The 20372-nt window shown below is 52.4% G+C and overlaps 1 protein-coding gene across 1 annotated transcript in view; it reads right to left on the bottom strand.

The window, feature by feature from the left end:
* The window catches only part of FA2H (fatty acid 2-hydroxylase), a 57494-nt gene that overhangs the window by 14217 nt on the left and 22905 nt on the right, over positions 1-20372 (bottom strand). The window contains exon 2 of the mRNA XM_003791330.1: positions 8802-8894. Coding sequence (XP_003791378.1) covers positions 8802-8894 — 93 coding nt within the window. The remainder of the gene's footprint in view (positions 1-8801; positions 8895-20372) is intronic.

Genomic DNA, 20372 nt, shown 5'->3' with positions numbered 1-20372 from the left:
GAGTGGCAGCAAGGAGAGGGGAAGGTGAAGGACTGTAAGGGGAGAAAGAGCCAATGCAGACTCTGGAAACCTGCCTTCCCATGACCCTGGCTGGATCTCAGCCTTGCACCCACCTCCCTGCCTGCACTGCCTCAGCCCCAATGGGTTTCCCAGAAACTGGCTTTCCTGAGCTCCCGGCTCCTCTGGAGGTGAAGCTCATCTCCACCACAGCCTTGGGACAGGGGCGTGCGGGTCCTGGAACAGCTTTCTCTGTGCCTGCGCCCAGGGTGAAAGGCCCAAGAAGCTCATGACTGTGGCCATGTGAACTTGGCAGGTTGCAGGTGCAGGCTGCTTTCTAGTGGCCTGTGCGTGGGGGAAGGTGGGGAAGGTCACTTCCTGCTTCTCCAGGTCAGCCAGGAGCCATCCTGCCCCGGCATGGAGTCAGGCAATTGTCCAAACCCCACCTATTTGCTGCACTCTGCCTGACCCAGCCTCCTTGAACTCAGCCCCAGGTCTAGCAGCAAACGGATTTACTGGATGTGTATAGTCTCATTCCTTCCATTCCTCCACCCTAGGTCTTCAAACAAATACACACACACACACACACACACACACACACACGCACACACCCCACACCAGCACCACCAGGAAGAAGAACTAGAGGAACCAGCTGATAGCCTGTGTTTATGCTTTACCTTGCAGCAGCCTGCATAGCCCCACCTTAGAAGAAGCTGGGCCAGAGTCCCACTGAGACTTTGTCCCAGCTGTAGTAACACCGACAGCTGACACTCACGGAGCCCTGGTCGTGTGTCCAGCATGATTCTAAATACCCAACATGTATTCAACCATTTGATTGGCTCGGCACTTGTGGCTCAAGTGGCTAAGGCGCCAGCCACATACACCTAAGGTGGCGGGTTCGAATCTAGCCTGGGCCTGCCAAACAACAATAATGGCTGCGACCAAAAAAAAGCCAGGTGTTGTGGCAGGCGCCTGTGGTCCCAGCTACATGGGAGGCGGAGGCAGGAGACTCGCTTGAGCCCAGGAGTTGGAGGTTGCTGTGAGCTATGATGCTACAGCACTCTACCCAGGGGGACAGCTTGAGGCTCTGTCTCAAAAAAAAAAAAAACATTTGATCCTCACCATACCTCTAGATAGGCAGGCACTCTAATAATAATGGGCATTTGGAGATGGGGAAACTGAGGCTAAGTAACCAACCTAAGGTTGCCCAGTTATGTCTCCTTGATGAGTTGGGAAATAACCATCTTGGTCCCTAGTAATACTTTGTTCTGAAGTCCACTTTGTTGGGGTTTTTTGGTTTGTTTTAAGCCAGAGTGTCACTCTGTCACCACAGGTAGAGTGCAGTGACATCCTTGTAGCTCACTGCAACCTCAAACTCCTGGACTCAAACAAGCCTCTCAAGTAGCTGAGACTAGAGGTGGGAACCACCAGGCCTGGTTAGTTTTTCTGTTTTTAATAGAGACGGGGGTCTCGCTGTTGCTCAGGCTGGTCTCGAACCCTTGAGCTCAAGCGATCCTCCTACCTCAGCCTCCCAGAGAGCTATGACTACAGGCCTGAGCCACTTGCCTGGCATGAAGTCTACTTGGATAGTAATAGAGCCACATCAGCTTCCCGAAGCTTGCTGTGTCCCTGGTGTTCTCCACTCTTTTACTTTCAACCTATGTATGTCTTTACATTTAAATTGCATCTCTTGGCTGGGCATAGTGGCTCACGCCTGTAATCCTAGCACTCTGGGAGGCAGAGGTAGGTGGATTGCTTGAATTCAGGAATTGAGACCAGCAAGAGTGAGAATCCATATTTACTAAAAATAGAGGATTGCTTGAGCCCAAGAGAATAAGGTTGCTGTGTGCTATGATGATGGCATGGCACTTTACCAAGGATGACAGAGACTGTCTCAAAGAAAAAAAAAAAGGCATCTCTTGCAGGTAGCATATATTTAGGGTTTTTTTTTTCTTTTTTAACCTACTTAGACAATCTCTGCCTTTTAACTGAAGTGTTTAGTCTATTTACACTTAATGTTGGGGTAGTCTACCCTTGTGCTATTTTCTTTTTGTCCCCTCTGTTCTTCTTCTCTTGTTTGAATTAACTATTTTAAAGTGCTCCATATTATTTCCTCTATTGGCTTTTCAGCTATGCCGTTTTGTATTTTATCCTCTGTTGTTCCTACAAGAATAACATCCTTTTCACCATCTATCTCGAATGAAATCCCTGGTTTTATATGTCCCACTTTTGTTTGTGACACACAGAACTCTTCTGCCTGTGTTCCAGTTGGACACTTAATTTGGACTTAGCTCCCTTAGACGAGGAATATTTCCAGTTATTGTACAGGGATGCAGCCAGGCAGGCCCCCTGCTCTCAGCCTAGCAGTGGCTTGTGCAAATTTTTATCTATTGATCCATTTTGCCCTTATTTTGTACAACAATTAGAGAACAGTATATGATTCATAAGTGTAATTCAGTTGAAACAGAAGAAATACCTAGGTAAGCCACAAGCAAAGACTCCAGCCTAAACCTCAGGCCTGGTTGTGAAGGAAACAGAACAAAAGGATAGAGCAAGTAGAGAAACTGGGGCTAGAGGGTGGAACGGGCGTCACAGGAGTGGTGGGAACAGAGCCCCCAACACAGGTTCTGCTGTTGCCAATATGACCTCAGCACATGATCTGGTTACTCCCTGGGAAGACCAGCAGGCCTTGGCCACCTGTACAAATGGTGGGCTTGCTGTCTGCGTCAGTCCCAAGGCTGCCTCTGCTCCGCCTGTGGCCTTGGAAAGGCCAAACCCAAGTTCCATATCTAGCCCCCATTGCATCTCTGTGAGGGACCCTCTGTGGCGCCCAGGGAAGGCAACTCCGGAGGAATCCCAAGAAGCCTTCATTCCCCCTGCAAATGTCTTCTAAGGCCTGTAATTCTACTGTCAGGACCTCTGTCCCGCTCTTCTGGGGAAATTGAAGTGAGCCTTCCATACCTGTGCAGAACTGGGCTGCTGATCTCCTCCCCATTTTACAGATGGGGATACAGAGGACCTTGAGGTTAAGTAACTTTTGAGATGGGGTTGATCGGTCCTGGAGTGGGAACCTCTCTCCCCACTTCCTGCAGATTGCAGGCCCCTCCACACAGAGCCAAGACGTTCACCCTGTGTGCTCCACCTTAGCTTTGGGTGGCACATGCACTGACAGGGTGTCCTTTCCCAATTCTCCCCCAGTCCTGATCACTGAAAGAGGAAGTCCAGCTGCGTGCTAATGGATTCCAGGACTCTCACTTGCTAGTCGCTTCTAAGACCTGGTTTTGAGAAGGGAAGATGGCGAATAACTGCTCAGGACCCATCCAGATGGGCTCTCAGTTTCTACTCTTCCTGGCCAGAGACCTTGGGGGCCCTCAGCCTCCCAACACAAATGACTGTCTTCCTCCCAGTTGGGGCCTGGCCCTGGTCCCACCCACCCTTACTTCCTAAAGCTTGGGCGACACAGAGAAGGGTGGACTAAGGTCTGCATTCCCTGTAGGAAGTTGGTGGTGGATGGGAAGACTGGGAGAACAGGCCACTGACCAGCCTCCAGTTCCAAAGTGTGTGGGAATCCCTGGCTAATGTCACAATTACAGATTCTCCTTTTACAGCTGTGGAACCTGGTACTCAGAGAAGGTGAGCCCAGCACTCAGGATTGCCCAGCTCTGGGAGGACCAGAGCAATAGGCTGGGCCCCAGAACCACATGCAAGTTGGGGTGCATTTGGCTGAAGCATCTTGTGCCAACTGTATGGGCCTGTGTCTCTGCCCCCTGGCTCTGCCCTGCCCCCCCAGGGAAGGAGGCCTCTCCCAGGCTATGCCAGGAATGCAGCTTGGAACAGCACCCACAGGGGAAAGGTCAGCCTGCTGCCCAGAGGGTGGGAGGATGGGCATGCTGCCAGGGTGGGGAGGGGGCCTCCTCTGCTCTCTTCCTACCACCCCCAGGACCCTCTCCCTCTGGGCAGCACGGGTCCCAGTGGCACAGGACACCCTCCTGGGGGAGCCCAGAATGATGCACTCAGAGTCTGCTTCTCCCCAGGGTGGCAAATGTAGGGAGAGGGGGCAGCTAATGGTGCCAATGACTCCTCCTACCACCCCGGCTATGAGCTAAGGCAATTGTCTAAAGAAATGTGTGCCCAAAGCTCAGCCAGAGAGGAGGAGGAGGATGTGCTTCCAAGCAGTGGGCTGGTGGGGCGGGGATTAAGGACAAGAAGCTCCACAAGAATCCTGGTGATGACTGGCACTGTGTCCTGGTGCTGGTCATCCCAGGCTGGGGCCTCATGTCTACCATGCCTTGTAACCCTTAATTTTGAGAGATGGGGCCTGTGTGGACCTCATCTCACAGATGAGGAGGAGGGTCGGGTGCATAGATGGAGGTGCTGCAGCAGGGCAAGACCCTGGGTCTTCACAGCTGCTGGAGGCTCCTACCGGCTGAATGAGGGCCCGCCGCGGGTGTGACTGTGACTGCGGCTGTGACTTCCCCTGTGGGTACTTCTGCAGTGCTGAGGCTTTGCAGAACCTCAATGCAGTGTCCAGCGCTCGGTCAGTGGGACCCCCAGTGGCCTCGCAGGGGCCTGTGCAGTATGCCTGTGACCAGCCCAAGCCCACAGAAGTGCTTCTGCAATACCTGTCCCCATCCTATGACCCTCTCCTCAGCTGAGGCATGTGAGGCTATGGGTTGGGGGTGGCCTCAAGCCAATGACAGTGACAGGGAGCAGAGAGGTGTGGCCTCCATCTTGGGGCTGAAGACCAGCACAGGGGCTGTCCCAGGCCCTATCCTACTACTGGGCAGGGTTCTATCCATTTGAAGCACACTTTCTGGTCCCCCCTGGGCACACCACCAGGCCTTCCTCTGACCCCACACTGCAAGGTGACACAGGAAGTGATGCGCTAGGGCTGCTGATGGTTGCCCACCTGTGGCATCTTTTGCCTCCCAGCCTGCTCTTGTCCACTGCACCCCCGGGGCATCTAAAGACCTCTGGGTGCAGAGGCCAGTCCAGCCTGCCTGCCTGCTGCCTGGTTGTTGCCCTAGGGTGTTTTCTGAGCACTGTGAGCTCCAGTGAGGAGGCTAGCAGACCCTACACCCAGGAAGGACGATCTTAGGGAGGGCCTGTGGATGCTGGATCATCCAGAGCCTGCTCTGGGGGAGGGGCTGTGAGGAGAAAGGTGGCCTGAGGTCACTAGGGAGGTAGAGGGTCTGGTGGTAAGGTCAGCACCCTCACATCAGGGCTGGTCCTTCCTCAGAGGCAGGTTGGCCAGAGGGCCCTCGTACCAACAGGGGTACTGTTTTCTCCAGTTCAGAGCAAATTATCACAGAGGCCTAAAAGGGTAAAACCCTATGGCTATTGTCAATACCTCTGCCAGTTCCGGGGGACCCTTGGAATAGCCCTTGAATTGGGGCGGGGGGGCAGGAGACAGGGACTCTGGAGAGCCGGCTTCTGCATTTGTTTTGTGACCCACCTGTCCCTTTGAGGGAAGAGGGTGGCCACACCCACTGACAGGCCTGGTGGAACTGGAGGGATCCTGGCTAGGCTGGACCCTGGCTCAGCCTGAGGGAGGCTGGGGAAGAGGATGTGGCTGGCTTTGGAGACACTTCCCTCCATTCTGCCCCAGCCCTGGCTGTGGGCCTTAGAGTCTTACTCTTGGACAGCTGTCAGCGTGGAAGGGTTCCAGGACATGTGGCAGGAGCAGCTGAGGGCTGCTAATCTGCCCAGAAGTGACTTTGGACGGGAGACTTAAGCGCTTCCTCATCAGTTAAATCAAGATAATTAGTCGCATTTTCAACAGGATTAAATCAGATAACAGATTACCTTTAAAGTGCTCGGAACACGGGAACAGCTCAGTAAAAGGATCATTAATTCGATGCTAACTGCGCCCTCCAGGAGTATCTGGGTAGGGAACTTCTGCAAACCCCTCAAATCATACCTGCCCCCTCTGGTTTCCCAAAGTGGGAAGGCTGGAGAGGGCTCTGAAAAGAACACAGCAAAGTGGCAAAAAAGAGGCCACTGGACAAAAAGGGAAAGGTATACCCAGAAACCAAGCATGGTGGGCAGTGCCAGTGAACTAACCAGGCTGCCTAGGTCCCAGGAAACAGGGAGAGCTCACTATAACCTGGTTTCTTGCTCCACAGGGCAGCCTGGGGCCTGCCTGACTGGGTGTTTGAAGGGATGATTTAGAAACTGTTCTGGTAAAATTCCATGCACAGGCCGGGTGCAGTGGCTCACACCTGTAACCCTAGCACCCTGGGAGGCCGAAGTAGCTCAGAAGGGGGAGACCAACCAGCCTGAGCGAAGAATAAGACCCCGTATGTACTAAAAATAGAAAAACTAGCCAAGCATGGAGGCACACGCCTGTAGTCCCAGCCTGTGCCCCAGGTCCCCCATCTGGGTTTCCCCTCACCCTTTCCAGATGGTTCACCCTGTGCCCAGCTACTAGGGCTGGGAAAACAAGATCCCTTCCTCTGGCTGCACCCAGAGGACTTGACTTACCTTGAATGCAAAGTCCTTTGGCCCCAAGAGCAGATGTGTAAATTCTCCCCAGGCCTGGGGACCCTCAGCTGAGGCAGAGCCGCTGCCTTCTCAGCCTTTTCCCACAGCTCCTCAAGCCCAGACCCAGTAGACTCCTCCCACCCGAAACAGGCATGGGGTTCAACTTAGATTTGCTGGCTCTCTCCACCTCTCTGCTCCCTCCAAAGGGGCTGGGGATTGAGCACATGCTGAATGAGACAGGAGGACTCTTTCTTTCTTTCTTTCTTTTTTTGTCTTTAAATAAAAAGAGGAAAGAAAAGAAAGATAGTGAAGCATGGTCCAGCCCATCTGGGAATCCCAGACGCCCATTGGGGATGGCTCCCAAGCAGAACCCAGTGGGGTGATTGGTTGCAGGGTGGGTCTCCATGCCCCAGCTCTGAGCCCTGTCCCTCTCTCAGCCCAGTGACACAGGAGGAAGGGGAGGAAGAGAGAAAGTGAGGGAGGAGGAGGAAAGGCAGGGAAGGTGACTCAGGGGTCAGCAGCCCAGCAGGGAGCAGGCCCAGGGAGGTGTCACCCTCTTCCCCAGCCCTGCCGCTGGAACCCCTGGAACCACAGCACAGGTGGCTGGGAGGAGCCCTCCCCAGATGGCTAGCAGTGTAGAATATGGCTATGCCCTGCCGGCTCACACCGCAGCTCCTCCCCTCCGGGATGGATCTCTCTATCCTCCCAGCCCTGGTGGCTGCCACATTCACCCACACTGCTCAGCTCTCTTCAGAGTATTTTCTTTTTCATAATTTTTTTTGGGGGGGCCAGGGCTGGGTTTGAACCCGCCACCTCCGGCATATGGGGCTGGCGCCCTGCTCCTTTGAGCCACAGGCGCCGCCCTCTTCAGAGTATTTTCTTTCCAACATTCCAGCCCTAAGCTAAGCTCACAGCTTGCTGCTCCTTTCAGAACCGTCCACTGGCCATTCATGCCCTGAGCTGGGGACAGCTTGGTCTCATCCTCACTCACAGAAGCTTTTTCTGTTCCAAGTTGAAGTCCTGACCCCACCAGCTCCTGGGGTCTTTGACCCACTCAAGTGGTCTGGTTTCTCTTCTGTCCCACATGTGTGCAGAGCAAGCCAAATCCCCCTGCACTTCCCAAGAAATCTGTCGTTTATACCGAGACTCTCCCCACCAAGTCGTCTTCCCTGGCCTGAGCATCATCCACGCCCACCTGTGCCCAAGCCAGGGGTGGAGGCTAGGACAGCAGGTCCCAGGGAACTGGTGGGGGGAGGGGCATTCCATTCTCCTCTTGGTTATGTGCCTCTCTGGAAGGGATTGGGCCTGGGGGCATGGAATGATCTCTTCTGGCCTCTTTGGTAGGATGTCCAAAATTCTCCCAGAGGTGGTGGCAATCTTATACGACACCTGGGGTCAGGGCCAAAGAAGACCAGCAAGCATCAGCTTTGTAGAGGCCCCTGCCCCATCTCCTGGTCACTCATGTTCCTTGGGCGTGAGTCCCATTGCCTCCCATTGTAGTAGCTGTTCACTCTCCTCCCCACCAGGCTGTGAGCTTTGGTGGCGGGTGGAGGGGGGCAGTCCTGTTCATTTCTGTGTCTCCAGTGCCTGGTACAGGCAGAAAGCACACAGGGTGGGAATTTCTGGATGTGTACATGTGTTCCTGTTCCATGACGTTGGGACAGTCCTGTGATCCAAACTGGAGGGAAATGACACCCAAGCCTGGTTCCCTACAGAGCCCCCTCCAATTCCATCTGAGACCCCCAGCTCCTCCAGGGCTTCCCTCACCAACAGATGGGTCTGCTAAGCCACAGCAGACTTCTAGTCACTGAAAGAGGATTGTGACAAGTCTCTACAGACACCTGGGCCTTCTCCCAAACACTGAGGATGGCTTCAGCCCCGTCTCCTGCCTGGACTCAGCACGCGTCCATGTCCTGCCCTGGCCAGTGACTCTCTGAGTGATCACAAGAGCCTGGGCCAGTTCTGCCTTGCACACTGGCAAAACTGGGCTTTTCTGGCCTGTCACCCTATCACTGCCCCCTTCTCAGCTTCAGGGGTCCTGGTGGGAGAACTCTTCCTCTCTAAGGCGTTTGGGGCCTATCTCTGTGCAGAGACCTTATGTGCCATTTTCTGAGTGCTCCCCTACAATGAGGGCTCCCCCCACAACCTCTGCCTAGGTTGGCCCCCCAGGTCCTGCTTGTGAGCTGTGGGCACCTGCCTCCCCATCCGTCCTCATCTCCCTGGGGCACGTGTCATATATACCTTGGACTTCGGCTCCACGCACCCTCCCCTAACCCCCAACAACCCCTGGTCATCACCGTACTCCATCCCATACCAGATACCTTGTCCCAATCCACCACTTTGAACCGTGGTTCAATGGCAGGGTCTGTCTTCTGCGTTTCCTCAGACGCTACAGCCTCACTCTCCACAGAACCCTGCAAAGAGAAGGTACCAGAGCATTACTTACAGCCGAGGGGGAGGCAAGGTAGAGCCCTGGCTGCCCCACGAGGAGGAAGCCAGGAGCCGTGAGAGCCCCATGGTGGGGCAGGGTGGGCGGAATTCTAGGACACTGAGTACTCTGGAAAGCAGAGGGACACTGGTGTGGGCAGTATTCTTCTCTGAACTTCTCTCTTAGAAAAAATGATGTCTGTGGAAAACAAAACAGGCAGGAAGGTCTGGGGGAGAAAGCGAAAGGAAAATGAGAGTGGTTAGAGGTGTGTTTCAGGAAGGAGGTCCCTGGCAGGTGTCAGGCAAAGGGAGTCACAGCGTAGCACCCAGGGCAACTGGTGGGGCTCACTGTGCCACGCCCAGTGACTATCCTGCCTTCCTGGCTATTCAATAGAGCCCATGAGTCACAGGATGGGCTTCTAGGTCCACCTGCCCACAAGAAAGAAAGGCAGCAGGGAGCGATCCCATGTCAGCGGGGTGGAATTGGCCGGGGAGTGCCTAAGTAGGTTCAAGGTTAAATGGAACTAGCAAAGTGGGAAGGTCAGAAGGAAATGGAATGTGCTGGGAAAGTCACACAGCTTTAGCTCGGTCTGACGTCACATGGGGTGAGGCCCGAGAGAGCAGACTGGCACATAGGTAAAACTCCTGCCGGCACGAAGGAAGGGCGGGAGAGCGCTGACCTTTCCTGAGTCCTGGTGATTAAAGGAAACCTCGGTACTGGTGGTGCAAAGGGGCCCTTGGAAGCTGGGTGCTGGCAAGAGGCGACTGTCACAATTCTTACATTTTTGTTTCCAAATGAGCTCAAGAGAACTCGATGGTGACAATGACCACGTTGGCATTTTCTGGGAAAACCCGTATGGAACCCAAATAAAAGTGGCCTTTTGTAGCCCTGTCTTGGTCTGTGTATATCTGCATATTTAGTCTGCGTCATCAAGCTAATACCTGAACTTTTTTTCTTTTTTCTTTCTTTCTTTTTTTTTTTTGAGATAGAGCCTCAAGCTGTCACCCTGGGCAGAATGCCGTGGCATCATAGCTCACAGCAACCTCCAACTCCTGGGCTTACGTGATTCTCCTGCCTCAGCCTCCCAAGTAGCTGGGACTACAGGTGCCTGCCACAACACCCGGCTATTTTTTGGTTGCAGTTGTCATTGTTGTTTGGCAGGCCTGGGCTGGATTTGAACCCGCCAGCTCTGGTGTATGTGGCTGGTGCCCTAGCCGGTTGAGCTATAGGTGCTTAGCCCCTATTACCACTTAATGTTTCCGTCTATTCTATACTTTTCAGACATCCCCAAGTGGCAGACACAAATCTGTTTTGGGTACATCCACCTAAACAGCCACCAGAACCTGAAGGGAGGGCATGTCCCTTGTCACCTCTTAGGCCTGGACACAAAGCACTCGTCCATCCAACTCGTGTTTGCAACCCTCAGAAAAGTCTCCCTTGTGCTCAGCTAGCCCCCTTCAGGCTTCTGGTATCTCTCCTGGGTCTTCCCTTCTAGGCCTGCACAGGCCTATAACTATTGGAGGACATCCAATACTCTCTCCTCGTCATCTGCCTTCCTCCAGGACCTTCTTGGGACACGGTGGAGTCTCCACATACACCAGCTGGTCCACGTTCCTCCTCCAAGCCAAGGTGTGATGAGCCCAGTGCACAGCCCAGCACAGCTTATACCTGCCTCTCATAGAGCATCATATTTCTGCTCATGGGAACTGAGCAAATCAGTCTCTTGGGCCACCACACCATGTAGGTCATTCACTTAGCCTATGGCCACCAGAACTTTTTCTTAGGGACTACAACTGTTGCCTGGTGTGGAGAGCTGGCATGGTCTAGAAGCTGACCTGCATCTGCAGGCCTGTTCCCTGAAGTGCCACAAAAGATGTGTAATGAAAACTTGGACTCTTAGTGTAGTGCTGAATAGGAGAGCAGTGGGCAGTGCAGACAGGGAGAGCCTGAGCAGTGAGGTCGTGGGGGCAGTTCCAGGGACAGGAAGCCCCGGCTGCCTGCCAGCCTCCTCTTCAGGGGCTGGTGGTCTGGCCAAGGATCACCATGGCCCCATCCTCCTCCCTCACGCAAATCCACTGCTTCCATTCACTCATTCAACTCATTTGACACGCAGGTTGGAGCCTCCTCAGTGTACAAGAAGCATCAGCTCAGAAGACTCTTTCTTGAATCTCTGACACTGGCCTCCATCCTGCCCTGGAAGAATGTTTCCAACTTCCCACCTCATAGTCTAATACCGAGTGCCTGCTGTCACTTTAAAAAATTTCAGAATCGGCTCGGCGCCTATAGCTCAACCGGCTAAGGCGCCAGCCACGTACACCTAAGGTGGCGGGTTCAAATCCCCAGCCTGGACCCGCCAAACAACAATGATGGCTGCAACCAAAAAATAGCCGGGCGTTGTGGTGGGCGCCTGTGGTCCCAGCTACTTGGGAGGCTGAGGCAGGAGACTCGCTTGAGCCCGGTAGTTGGAGGTTGCTGTGAGCTGTGATGCCACGGCACCCTACCCAGGGGGGACAGCTTGAGGCTCTGTCTCAAAAAAAAAAATTTCAGAATCTTAAGGAGGGGGTGGAGAACAAATATTTTGTTTATGTGAATTGATTTTGTACAGTTTGAGTCAAAGTTGTTAAGTGCTACCATTTCTGAGACATCATTCCTAGAAGTCTACACAGTATCGTCCTTTGAAGATCAGTTTAACCTTGCTTTCTCTATAATTTAAAGTTCATTCCCCAAATTCCCAAATTCCTCTCCTATTATGCTTTTGATTAACTCTATAGGGTGTCCTGTAAGTAGCCATCTAGAGGGAAAATGGAAAATCATAGCAACCATGTATCCCCCCCCACCTTTTTTTTTTGCTACATGTATCTTTATTTATGAAACATCCATTACAAAATTTTACAAAGTATTCTCCATGTGTTGGCCACCTCTTTCTATACACACACCAAAATCTCTCTCATTCATGGCGAACACATTCCAAGATATCTGTTGTTATAATTTCTTCTATGTGGGCAGTGCCTGTGGCTCAAAGGAGTAGGGTGCTGGCCCCATATGCTGGAGGTGGTTCAAACCCAGCCCTGGCCAAAACACTGCAAAAAAAAAAAAAAAATTTTCTTCTATCTATGGCAACTCTTTGGACACCCTGTATTTTTTCCCCCTCTAGCCAGATGGATGACTTGCTGTTTTCTTTTTTTAAGAGACAGAGTCTCATTTTGTCATCCTCAGTAGCGTGCTGGGGCATCATAGCTCACAGAAACCTCCAGCTCTTGGCTTAAGCGATTCTCTTGCCTCAGCCTCCCACGTAGCTGGGACTACAGGCACCTGCCACAACACCTGGCTATTTTTTTGTTGCAGTTTGGCTGGGGCGGGTTGGAACCCACCACCCTCGGTATATGGGGCTGGTGCCCTACCCACTGAGCCACAGGCACCACTCGACTTGCTATTTTCTAAATGTGTCTTACACACATTCCTTCTCAGTGTCACACTGACCAGAATGAGGGCAGAGGTTAATATTTCATGAATGTTTACTATATGCTCAACTCCTCAATCTCCTTAGCATCTGTATAGAGTTGGCACAATGATCAATCCCATTTAACAGATGATGGAACTCACCTATGGAGCAGTCCCACAGCTAGTGAGGGGTCGAGCCAACTGTGGGACTCTGGAATATCCTCTTTACCATCATGACCTTTCCAAACGTTCTGACTAGAAGTGATTTGCTCATTTCCCAACTTTAAAAGGAATCATACTTTAGATATATGATTTTTGCTCCTTTGGTATTTATAATTTCATGCCTCTTATGCGTTTTCAAGTGTTGGGGTGACTGTCTTATTTGTCCAATGGTGTTATAGTTTCTAACAGGACAGAGACCTTGTAGGTTACTGTTTCCGGTTTCTCCTGGTGCCATGATGGGCTCTTGCAAATACTAGCTGGCCCGCCCATATTTCCTCAGTGGGCCATGTTTTAGTGCTGGATCTCTGCAAAGCAGCCAACCCCCTGAGATTCCTGCAGCACGGCGGGCCTGGATGCTGGGGCTGAAGCTCTGAGGTTCTGCAGGGTTCATGCTGCTTGGAAGCGGGAAATGAATATAAGGGCACATCTGCTAAGCGCCATCATGAGTGTGGAGATGTGGCTCTCTGCCCCGAGGGAGGGGTGGCCCATGACACCTAGCATGCCATCCTGGAATGCCACTCTGTGCAGGATAAGGCAGTACCCAGATAAAAGGATCAAAATTCCAACAATCTAAACCATGGATTCTCTGTGTCCTTTGGCCTAGTACATAGGACAGGCATAAGCAGAACTAAAAGTATATAAGGCTGATGTGAGATTGCCAGCACCAGATTTTTCCAAATTAAAAATTATTATTATTATTATTTTTGGGGAAAGAGTCTCGTTCTGTCACTCTCTACAGTAAAGCACTGTGGCATCATAGCTCACAGCAACCTCAAACTCCTGGGCTCAAGTGATGCTCTTGTCTCAGCCTTCCAAGTAGCTGGGACTACAGGTGCCAGCCACAATGCCCAGCTAATTTTAGAGATGGGGTCTGGTTCTTGTTCAGGCTGGTCTCAAACCTGAACTCAAGTGATCCACCCACCTTGGCCTCCCATAGTGCTAATATTATATGCATGAGCATATGGTGCTGGGCCCTCCAATAAAAATTACCAACTTAAAATCTTGTTCTGTGAGCATTAGCTGTGCATCGTTGGTTTCTTGGTTGAAGCTGGTTGACGTGGGGCTCTCTGATCTGTCTGTAGACGGCAAGCACATGTTCACTGCATCCTAGTTCTGAGGTCCTACTTCAGCTGCGACAAGCATCCACTTTCGTAATTAGAAACAGCACTTTTAAGGCTTTTTCATTATATTGGAATTATTCTGACTGACAGGAAGAAGGGGGCTGCTGTGACCAGAGTGGGGCTTAGACTTGAGTCCCCCCCAGCGTGGAGCAGGCCTGGTCTCCCTCTCCGGATCTCCTGTGAATCGTGGAGCAGCACAGCCTGAGGGGTGGCAGGGGTGCCCTCCCATGGAGGATGAGGAAAAGAGGGACAAAGGGGAAGGCAGTGGGTGTGTCTTCTCTCTGTCCTCCTCTTCCCTGCTGTGCTGCCCCACCTTAATCATCCCTTGAGGAGCCTCAGGCCACAGGGGACCAATGTCACAAGTGACCACATAAGCAAGGTATTTTCTGGTGGCCTTGTTGGGACCACACCCCTTCCTGGCCAAAGCCTAGTTCCTTATCACAAGAGTAGACACACCTCCCATGAAGGAGGGGACTCCAAGGAGAGCCCGCACCAGTGTCACATGGGCAGCACCAGTAGCAGGAACGCTCAGGGGTAGGATGTGTCCCCCAGCACATCTCTCACTGATTCTTTTTCTCAAGTTGGGTGGTTCCCGGACTAAAAACCTTCACCGTGGGTAGCACACACAAAAGTTCCCCCACCCCCGCCAGATGGCCTCCCACTTCCACTCCAGGGAGGACTCGAGGAACTGTGTCTTGCCAGGTGTGGCACACGCTGGTCGGGGCCACGTTTTCCAGGCTCTAGGCCCCAGTGTTTACTTTATAGTTGAGCTGGGCTCACCCTGGAATTCCACAGGCAAACACCATTCATGAATCAGAAGTGTGCAAAGGTCACTCCTAGGGACTTAGGGTATGGTCCCGACTTTAAAAGGCTTTTTAAAAAAGTTCCCGGGAAACTTCTGCAATGCATTCTTTAAGGATTCTCCTGACCCTGGAAGCAAGCCAGAGGGAGCTTTAAAAAGCAAGAAGTGCCTCCCAAATGAACAGTGGGTTTGTTTTTTCTTGAGTATTTACAAGTTGTTCTAGGCAATGCCTTTGGGTTGTTTCAATCTTTGGTAAAGGAAGTGAATAATCTTACAGTCAGACTCATATTGGCGTTCACGGGAATGATCAGCACCAGGGATAAGGAGTCTGGTTTGACAGGGTGTGTCCAGCTCACCTGTGTTTGGTGACAGCTTTCTCAGGAGGCCAACCAGAAGGACACAAGACTCATAGGAGGGCAGTAAGCATGGTGCCGAGGACAGGCGTCCTCATCCTGGCCCCTCCTGGCCTCTCCACATTGGGAAGGCAGGTGGGGGACACAGGAGAAGTGCTTTGGTGGCCAGGCCCAGGGATGTTTGTCAGAGTGGTGTCATAGTCACTCTTTGGTGTCTCCCAGGCTAGAATGTGACCCTCGTGCAGCAGAGACCCTGCTTGTCTTGGTTACCACTGGGTCCCCAGCACCGAGCCTGGGCTAGGCATGCAGCACTTCCAGAATGATCCACTAGTGTGCGGGTGGGTGGCAGGAAAGCAGCCACCCAATGCCTTCCACAGCCCGTGTCTGCTTGGAGAGAGGAAGACGGGTATTTCTCCAAGGAGACGGAGTGGGCAGGCAGACATCACCCATTCTAAGCCAAAAGCCATGAATGGGCTGTTGGGGGCGGGCAAGGAGGGCATTCTGGGCCCCTTAGTGTCTTCCAGTCACAGTCTGAGGCTGCCTGGGAGAGAGCCTGTAAGACAGAGCACCAAGCCTCACTTCTAGCACAACACCAAGCTCCAGCTGGTCAGCCCAAGAACAACTCCTCTCTAATGGGGACAGGCCTGCTGACACCCCTGCCCAGCTCTCTGTCACTGAGGTCAGCACCCTCAGACCCAAATGTACATGCACCCGGGAGCTGTTCCCTGCCAGCTCCCTGAGGTCCCCAGCGAGGTTCTCTAACACACCTGACTCTCAGCTGCCTGGGGTAGGAGAAGAATCCAGGGCCAGCACCTAGTTCTGGACTCTACAGACTTGGCTCTAGACTAAGGGACATAGCGCTAGGCCAGGCTCCATTACGAACCTGTGTGTGACCTCAAGAGCTTCATCTTGGACAAGAAGTTGCTTCTCTCTGGCAAGAGCACCCCAACCTCCTGCTCTGTCATTAGATACTAGGATGGTGACACCATCAAGCGAAGCAGGCAGGGTGTGATTCATATCATGGACTTATTTTCTTTGCATATTAATCATTTAGGAATAGTCTTCACTTCTACAAAGATGCTCAACTAAAAAAAAAAATTTTTTTTTTGTTTTTTGAGACAGCGTCTCACTCTGTTGCCCTGGGTAGAGCACAGTGGCATCACCACAGCTCATAGCAACTTCAAACTCCTGGGCTCAAGTGATCCTCCTGCCTCCTGAGTAGCAGCTGGGACTACAGGCACCCGTCACAATGCCTGGCTAGTTTTCTGTTTTTCATTGGGAATGGCGCAGACTACAGCGAGATAGTGGGTCCCTGTCCTGTTATAAGGCTGGGCCCTGTTAGGTCCATGTCATGGGAGGACGGGGCTCAGTGCTCTTCTGATTTCTAAGGAAAGCTGGGAAATTAGACTTTGAAGTGAAATCTCCAGATTTTTAAATTTGATTTGCATAAGCCAAACAATGTGGATATAAATGCAGCTCTTGGTGCGCCAGTCTGAAACCTCAGGCCACAGGCCTCTCCCCTGCTCCACGAGATGCCCCATTCACAGAGAGGGGTGGCAGGGACAGGCAAGAGCAGGGATTTCCTTCTCCCCATAATTCCCAGAGCAGGGGATTCAGACCAGGAGCCTGGGATGCACATACAGAGAGGAGGCCCATAGGGCTAGCTGTGCCCAGGTCCTTAATGGGCTGAGGGACAAGCTGGCACCAGAGCAACCCCAGCGAGCCCCACTAAAGGGCAGCCCTGGACCTCTTCCTCCCTCATGTCTAAGATGACAAGGAGCAAAAGTGGGTACTGGACACTGATGTTTACGCCTCTCCTCCCCTGTGTCTGGAAAGGAGATAAACTACGTGAGGGCAAAAGAACCACAGCAGAGACTCAGGCCACGCCCCAAGGATCTTACCTCCAGGGTCTCACTTCCCACCATACAGCCCTGTCACGGGTTGAAGCACGTTTGTCCCCCATTCCCCAAATTCATGTGTTTAGGTCCTAACCCCTGTACCTCAGAATGTGACCTTATCTGGAAAAGAGGGTTGTTGCAGATGCAATTAATTAAGATGAGGTCATTAGGGTGGGTCCTAATCCAATATGACTGATGTCCTTATACAGAGGGGAAATTTGGAGGCAGACAGGCACACGGGGAGAACGCGTCGTGAAGATGAGGGCAGAGATAGTGGTGATTGTCTGCAAGCCAAGGATGGCCCCTAAATCACCAAGAGCTCAGGGCGAGGCATGGAACAGATTGTCCCTCAGCGTCCTCCCAAGGTACTGACGCTACTGACGCCTTGATCTCGGGGCTTCTCACCTCCAGAACTGTGCAACAATACGTTTCTGTTGGTTGAACCACCCAGTTTCTGGGGATTTGTTACAGCAGCTGGAAGAAACTAACACAAGGCCTAGACTGGTTTCGCCAGGGATCAAGCCAGGGCCACAGGAAGCGATGGAGCCAGAGAAGCCGCCTGCAAGATGGGAGTCTGAGAAGCAGCAAGGCTAACCCTGGCTGCGTAGCTCACATTCCTCCCCCTACCTCCCAGCCCCGTGATCACCTAGTTAAGGTGTCACCACGACTTTGAGGATGTTTGTCTCAGGCGACTTTGAGGGGGTAGTCACACATTGACATTAGGTGTTGTGATATTGGTAGAATAAAAGTTACTTTGATAAACATGGTGTGTTCTTTCTCTCTTAGATCACCTTGTTAAAGTGAAAATTACCTTAATGTTATCTAAACATTTTACATTGTTAAAAGTGAAGGCTACTTGGATGCTGTTTTCTGTTGGATAAAGTTAAAATTGTCCAGGTTCGTTTCCCGGTATTCCCACTATAAAAATTATTCGAGTTAATAATCCTCTTGCTATTCTCCAGAATTGCTGGCCTTCTGATAATAAAGCTTGTTTGGACCTAAACTCTGTCTCTGCATTTTGGCTGGACAGTGAAGGTGGCCAGACCCTCTTCATCGGGTAACAGAGAGGGACTTCGGCCAGGACAGAACCGCCAGGGAGGTGGCCAAGGAGACATGGAGCCAGGAGCCTGCATGTGTCATCCTAGGCTGAGAAGGTGGCAGAAACCACCTTCTCAGGGTCTGGCAGTCTTTACCTGCCCCCCAGTCCCCCCGAGGGCTCTGGGGAATGGGCACTCATGGATACCTCTTCACTTAAGCCAGGGGTGGCCTCATTTCCCTTTGGGGGCTGAGAAGTTAATGCCTAGTTCTCCCCACATGAAAATGCTGCTACCCTCATTAGCACAAACTTTGTCCACACCTCCCTACCCTCATTGCAAGGCAGCTGGAACATCTGTGCCACCTCCAAGGCTTCACCACAGGGCACGGGCAGTGGCAGCATCTTGCTGGGATGAAGGTTGGCAGGAGCCATTGCACAGACAGGAAAATCAAGGCACAGAGGGACCCACTCACTCATTCAAGGTCTCTCAAATGATCACTACAAGGGCCCAGCAGGGGTCTAGTCCAGTGATGTCCCCAGGGAGATGCTCTGCACACCTCTCTCCTTGGGGAACTGGGGGGGGGCAGGCCCCAGGTCCTGGGCTAGTCTCTGCCTGAGCTCCAGGCCCCTGTCTGCCCTAGAGAGGGTGTGCCTGGAGGGTGCCTGGGGGACAGAACAGGGAAGAACAACAGAAAGTCTGCGCTCTGCAGCACAAACAAACAAGTCCCCCACAGAGGCGCTGAAAGGAGGCAGTGTGCAGTGGCGGGGGCTGGGGGGGGCGGGGGTGCTGGCATAAAGGGATGTTGTTTGAGAAAGCTGGGGCTGGGCACCAAGGGACGGACAGATGCCTTTTTATCCTACAGCCTGGGTTTTGCTTGAAAATCCTTTTTCTGAAATAAGATGGTACCCTGGGCTCTGTGTCCAGCTGCCCCCACCCCACAGAGGACCAGGGTGTGGTGGGAGCTCCAGGTGTCCTGATGAGCACATAGGCCAGCAGGTGGAAAGGGGCAGGGTGGAGGAAGAGGATGCTGCTGGGGCAATCGGAGCCACATCTGGTGCAGGAGACTTTGGGAAGAGGCACTTTGCCTTTCAGAGCCCATGTCCATGGCTCCGGGGGACTGAGAGCCAGCTGCTTTTGGCAGCCAAAGCTTTCACTAAAATGAAGGCAACAGGATCTGCCTCCAACCTCCACCAAACTGCCCTCTGCCTTGCTGAGTCCAAATCAGAAGCCAGGCCCAGCAAGGTGAGCTCAGGACACCCTTCTGTGGCCTAAAACACCATGCCTGACAAGCCTCCCTGTCACTGCAAAATAATTAGCTCTGCAGGCCATATTCCCTGCATTTGCAATAGGATGAAGAAAGGAAAAAAGGGAACTTGTGCCTCAGGGGTGACCAACCCCTCTTGTTCACCCGTGTGGAAAAGGACCAGAAGCTGGTCCCTGCCCCCGGGTGCTTGACTCAGCTCTCCATGGACCCAGCATTCCTTCTGCGCATAAAATGAGGCCCCTCTGATGCCATCACCAGCAACCCTGCCGCCAGAGGCAGAAGCTGGTACAACTAGGCACTCCAGGACATCAGAGAAGGGAGCCACCGGTTTGAAAATACTAAATTACCATTCCAAAGGGTACCCCCAACAGGTTTTCAGGCCACTAACTTGATCCATTACCAAATGCTGCCAGGGACTGTGTGTTCACATGGATCCTCTCCCTCTGGCCTCTAACCTTGGACCAGGGCAACATTTCCAGGAATGCACCCAGCCGAGGAGAGGTGGCTTCTTCCAACAATTGCCTGACCTGGGGATTTGGAGAGGCCAGAGAGGAAAACCCTCCTCCTGGGATCAATGGGCGTGGGGGCATGACCTGGCTTGGTCGGGGTAAATAAAAGGATTCATAGGGTCAAAATCCTGCCTGGAGCTGTGACGGTGGTGGGGTGGGACCTGAGTTCCAGCTCCAGGAGCTCACAGAACGTGAGTTCCTCGAGGTACATTCTTTTCTGGGCATGATAAGGTAACTGCTAGGCTGCAGGCCTCGAGGTGCCTCAGGTGGGTTCTTGGGGTGTGCTGTGCACAAGGAAAACACACTCAAGGCACCTAAAACACATCATCTCCCCATTGACCCTACATCTATAGCAAAACCATTTTTTACGTCTAGTGTGTAACACTCTGATCAGTAAGGATTATCCTCACAATACTGTTTTTGCTACTTTTCAAAGGAGAAACAAGACCATAGGTTTAAAAATAACCTCACATACCATTTCCAGAAATACTATTCCTAAATTTGTCTTTCGTAACTGAGTCATTTAAGAAAGAAAAATAATTGCTGTTTTTGTCATTGTTTGCATATTAAACAATAATCTGGGTAAGGGGCACACTTACAACTTGACTTAAACTGTACAAAACATCTGGGTGGCGCCTGTGGCTCAGGGCGTAGGGCGCCAGGCCCTATATACGGAAGGTGGCGGGTTTGAACCTGGCCCCGGCCAAACTGCAACAAAAATAGCCAGGCGTTGTGGCAGGTGCCTGTAGTCTCAGCTACTTGGGAGGCTGAGGCAAGAGAATCGCCTAAGCCCAGGAGTTGGAGGTTGCTGTGAGCT

Source organism: Otolemur garnettii, unplaced genomic scaffold (genome assembly GCF_000181295.1).
Source record: "Otolemur garnettii isolate 467f Iridium unplaced genomic scaffold, OtoGar3 scaffold00047, whole genome shotgun sequence".
In the NCBI taxonomy this organism is placed as follows: Eukaryota; Metazoa; Chordata; class Mammalia; order Primates; family Galagidae; genus Otolemur; species Otolemur garnettii.
This window is presented reverse-complemented; position numbering and strand designations above follow the sequence as displayed.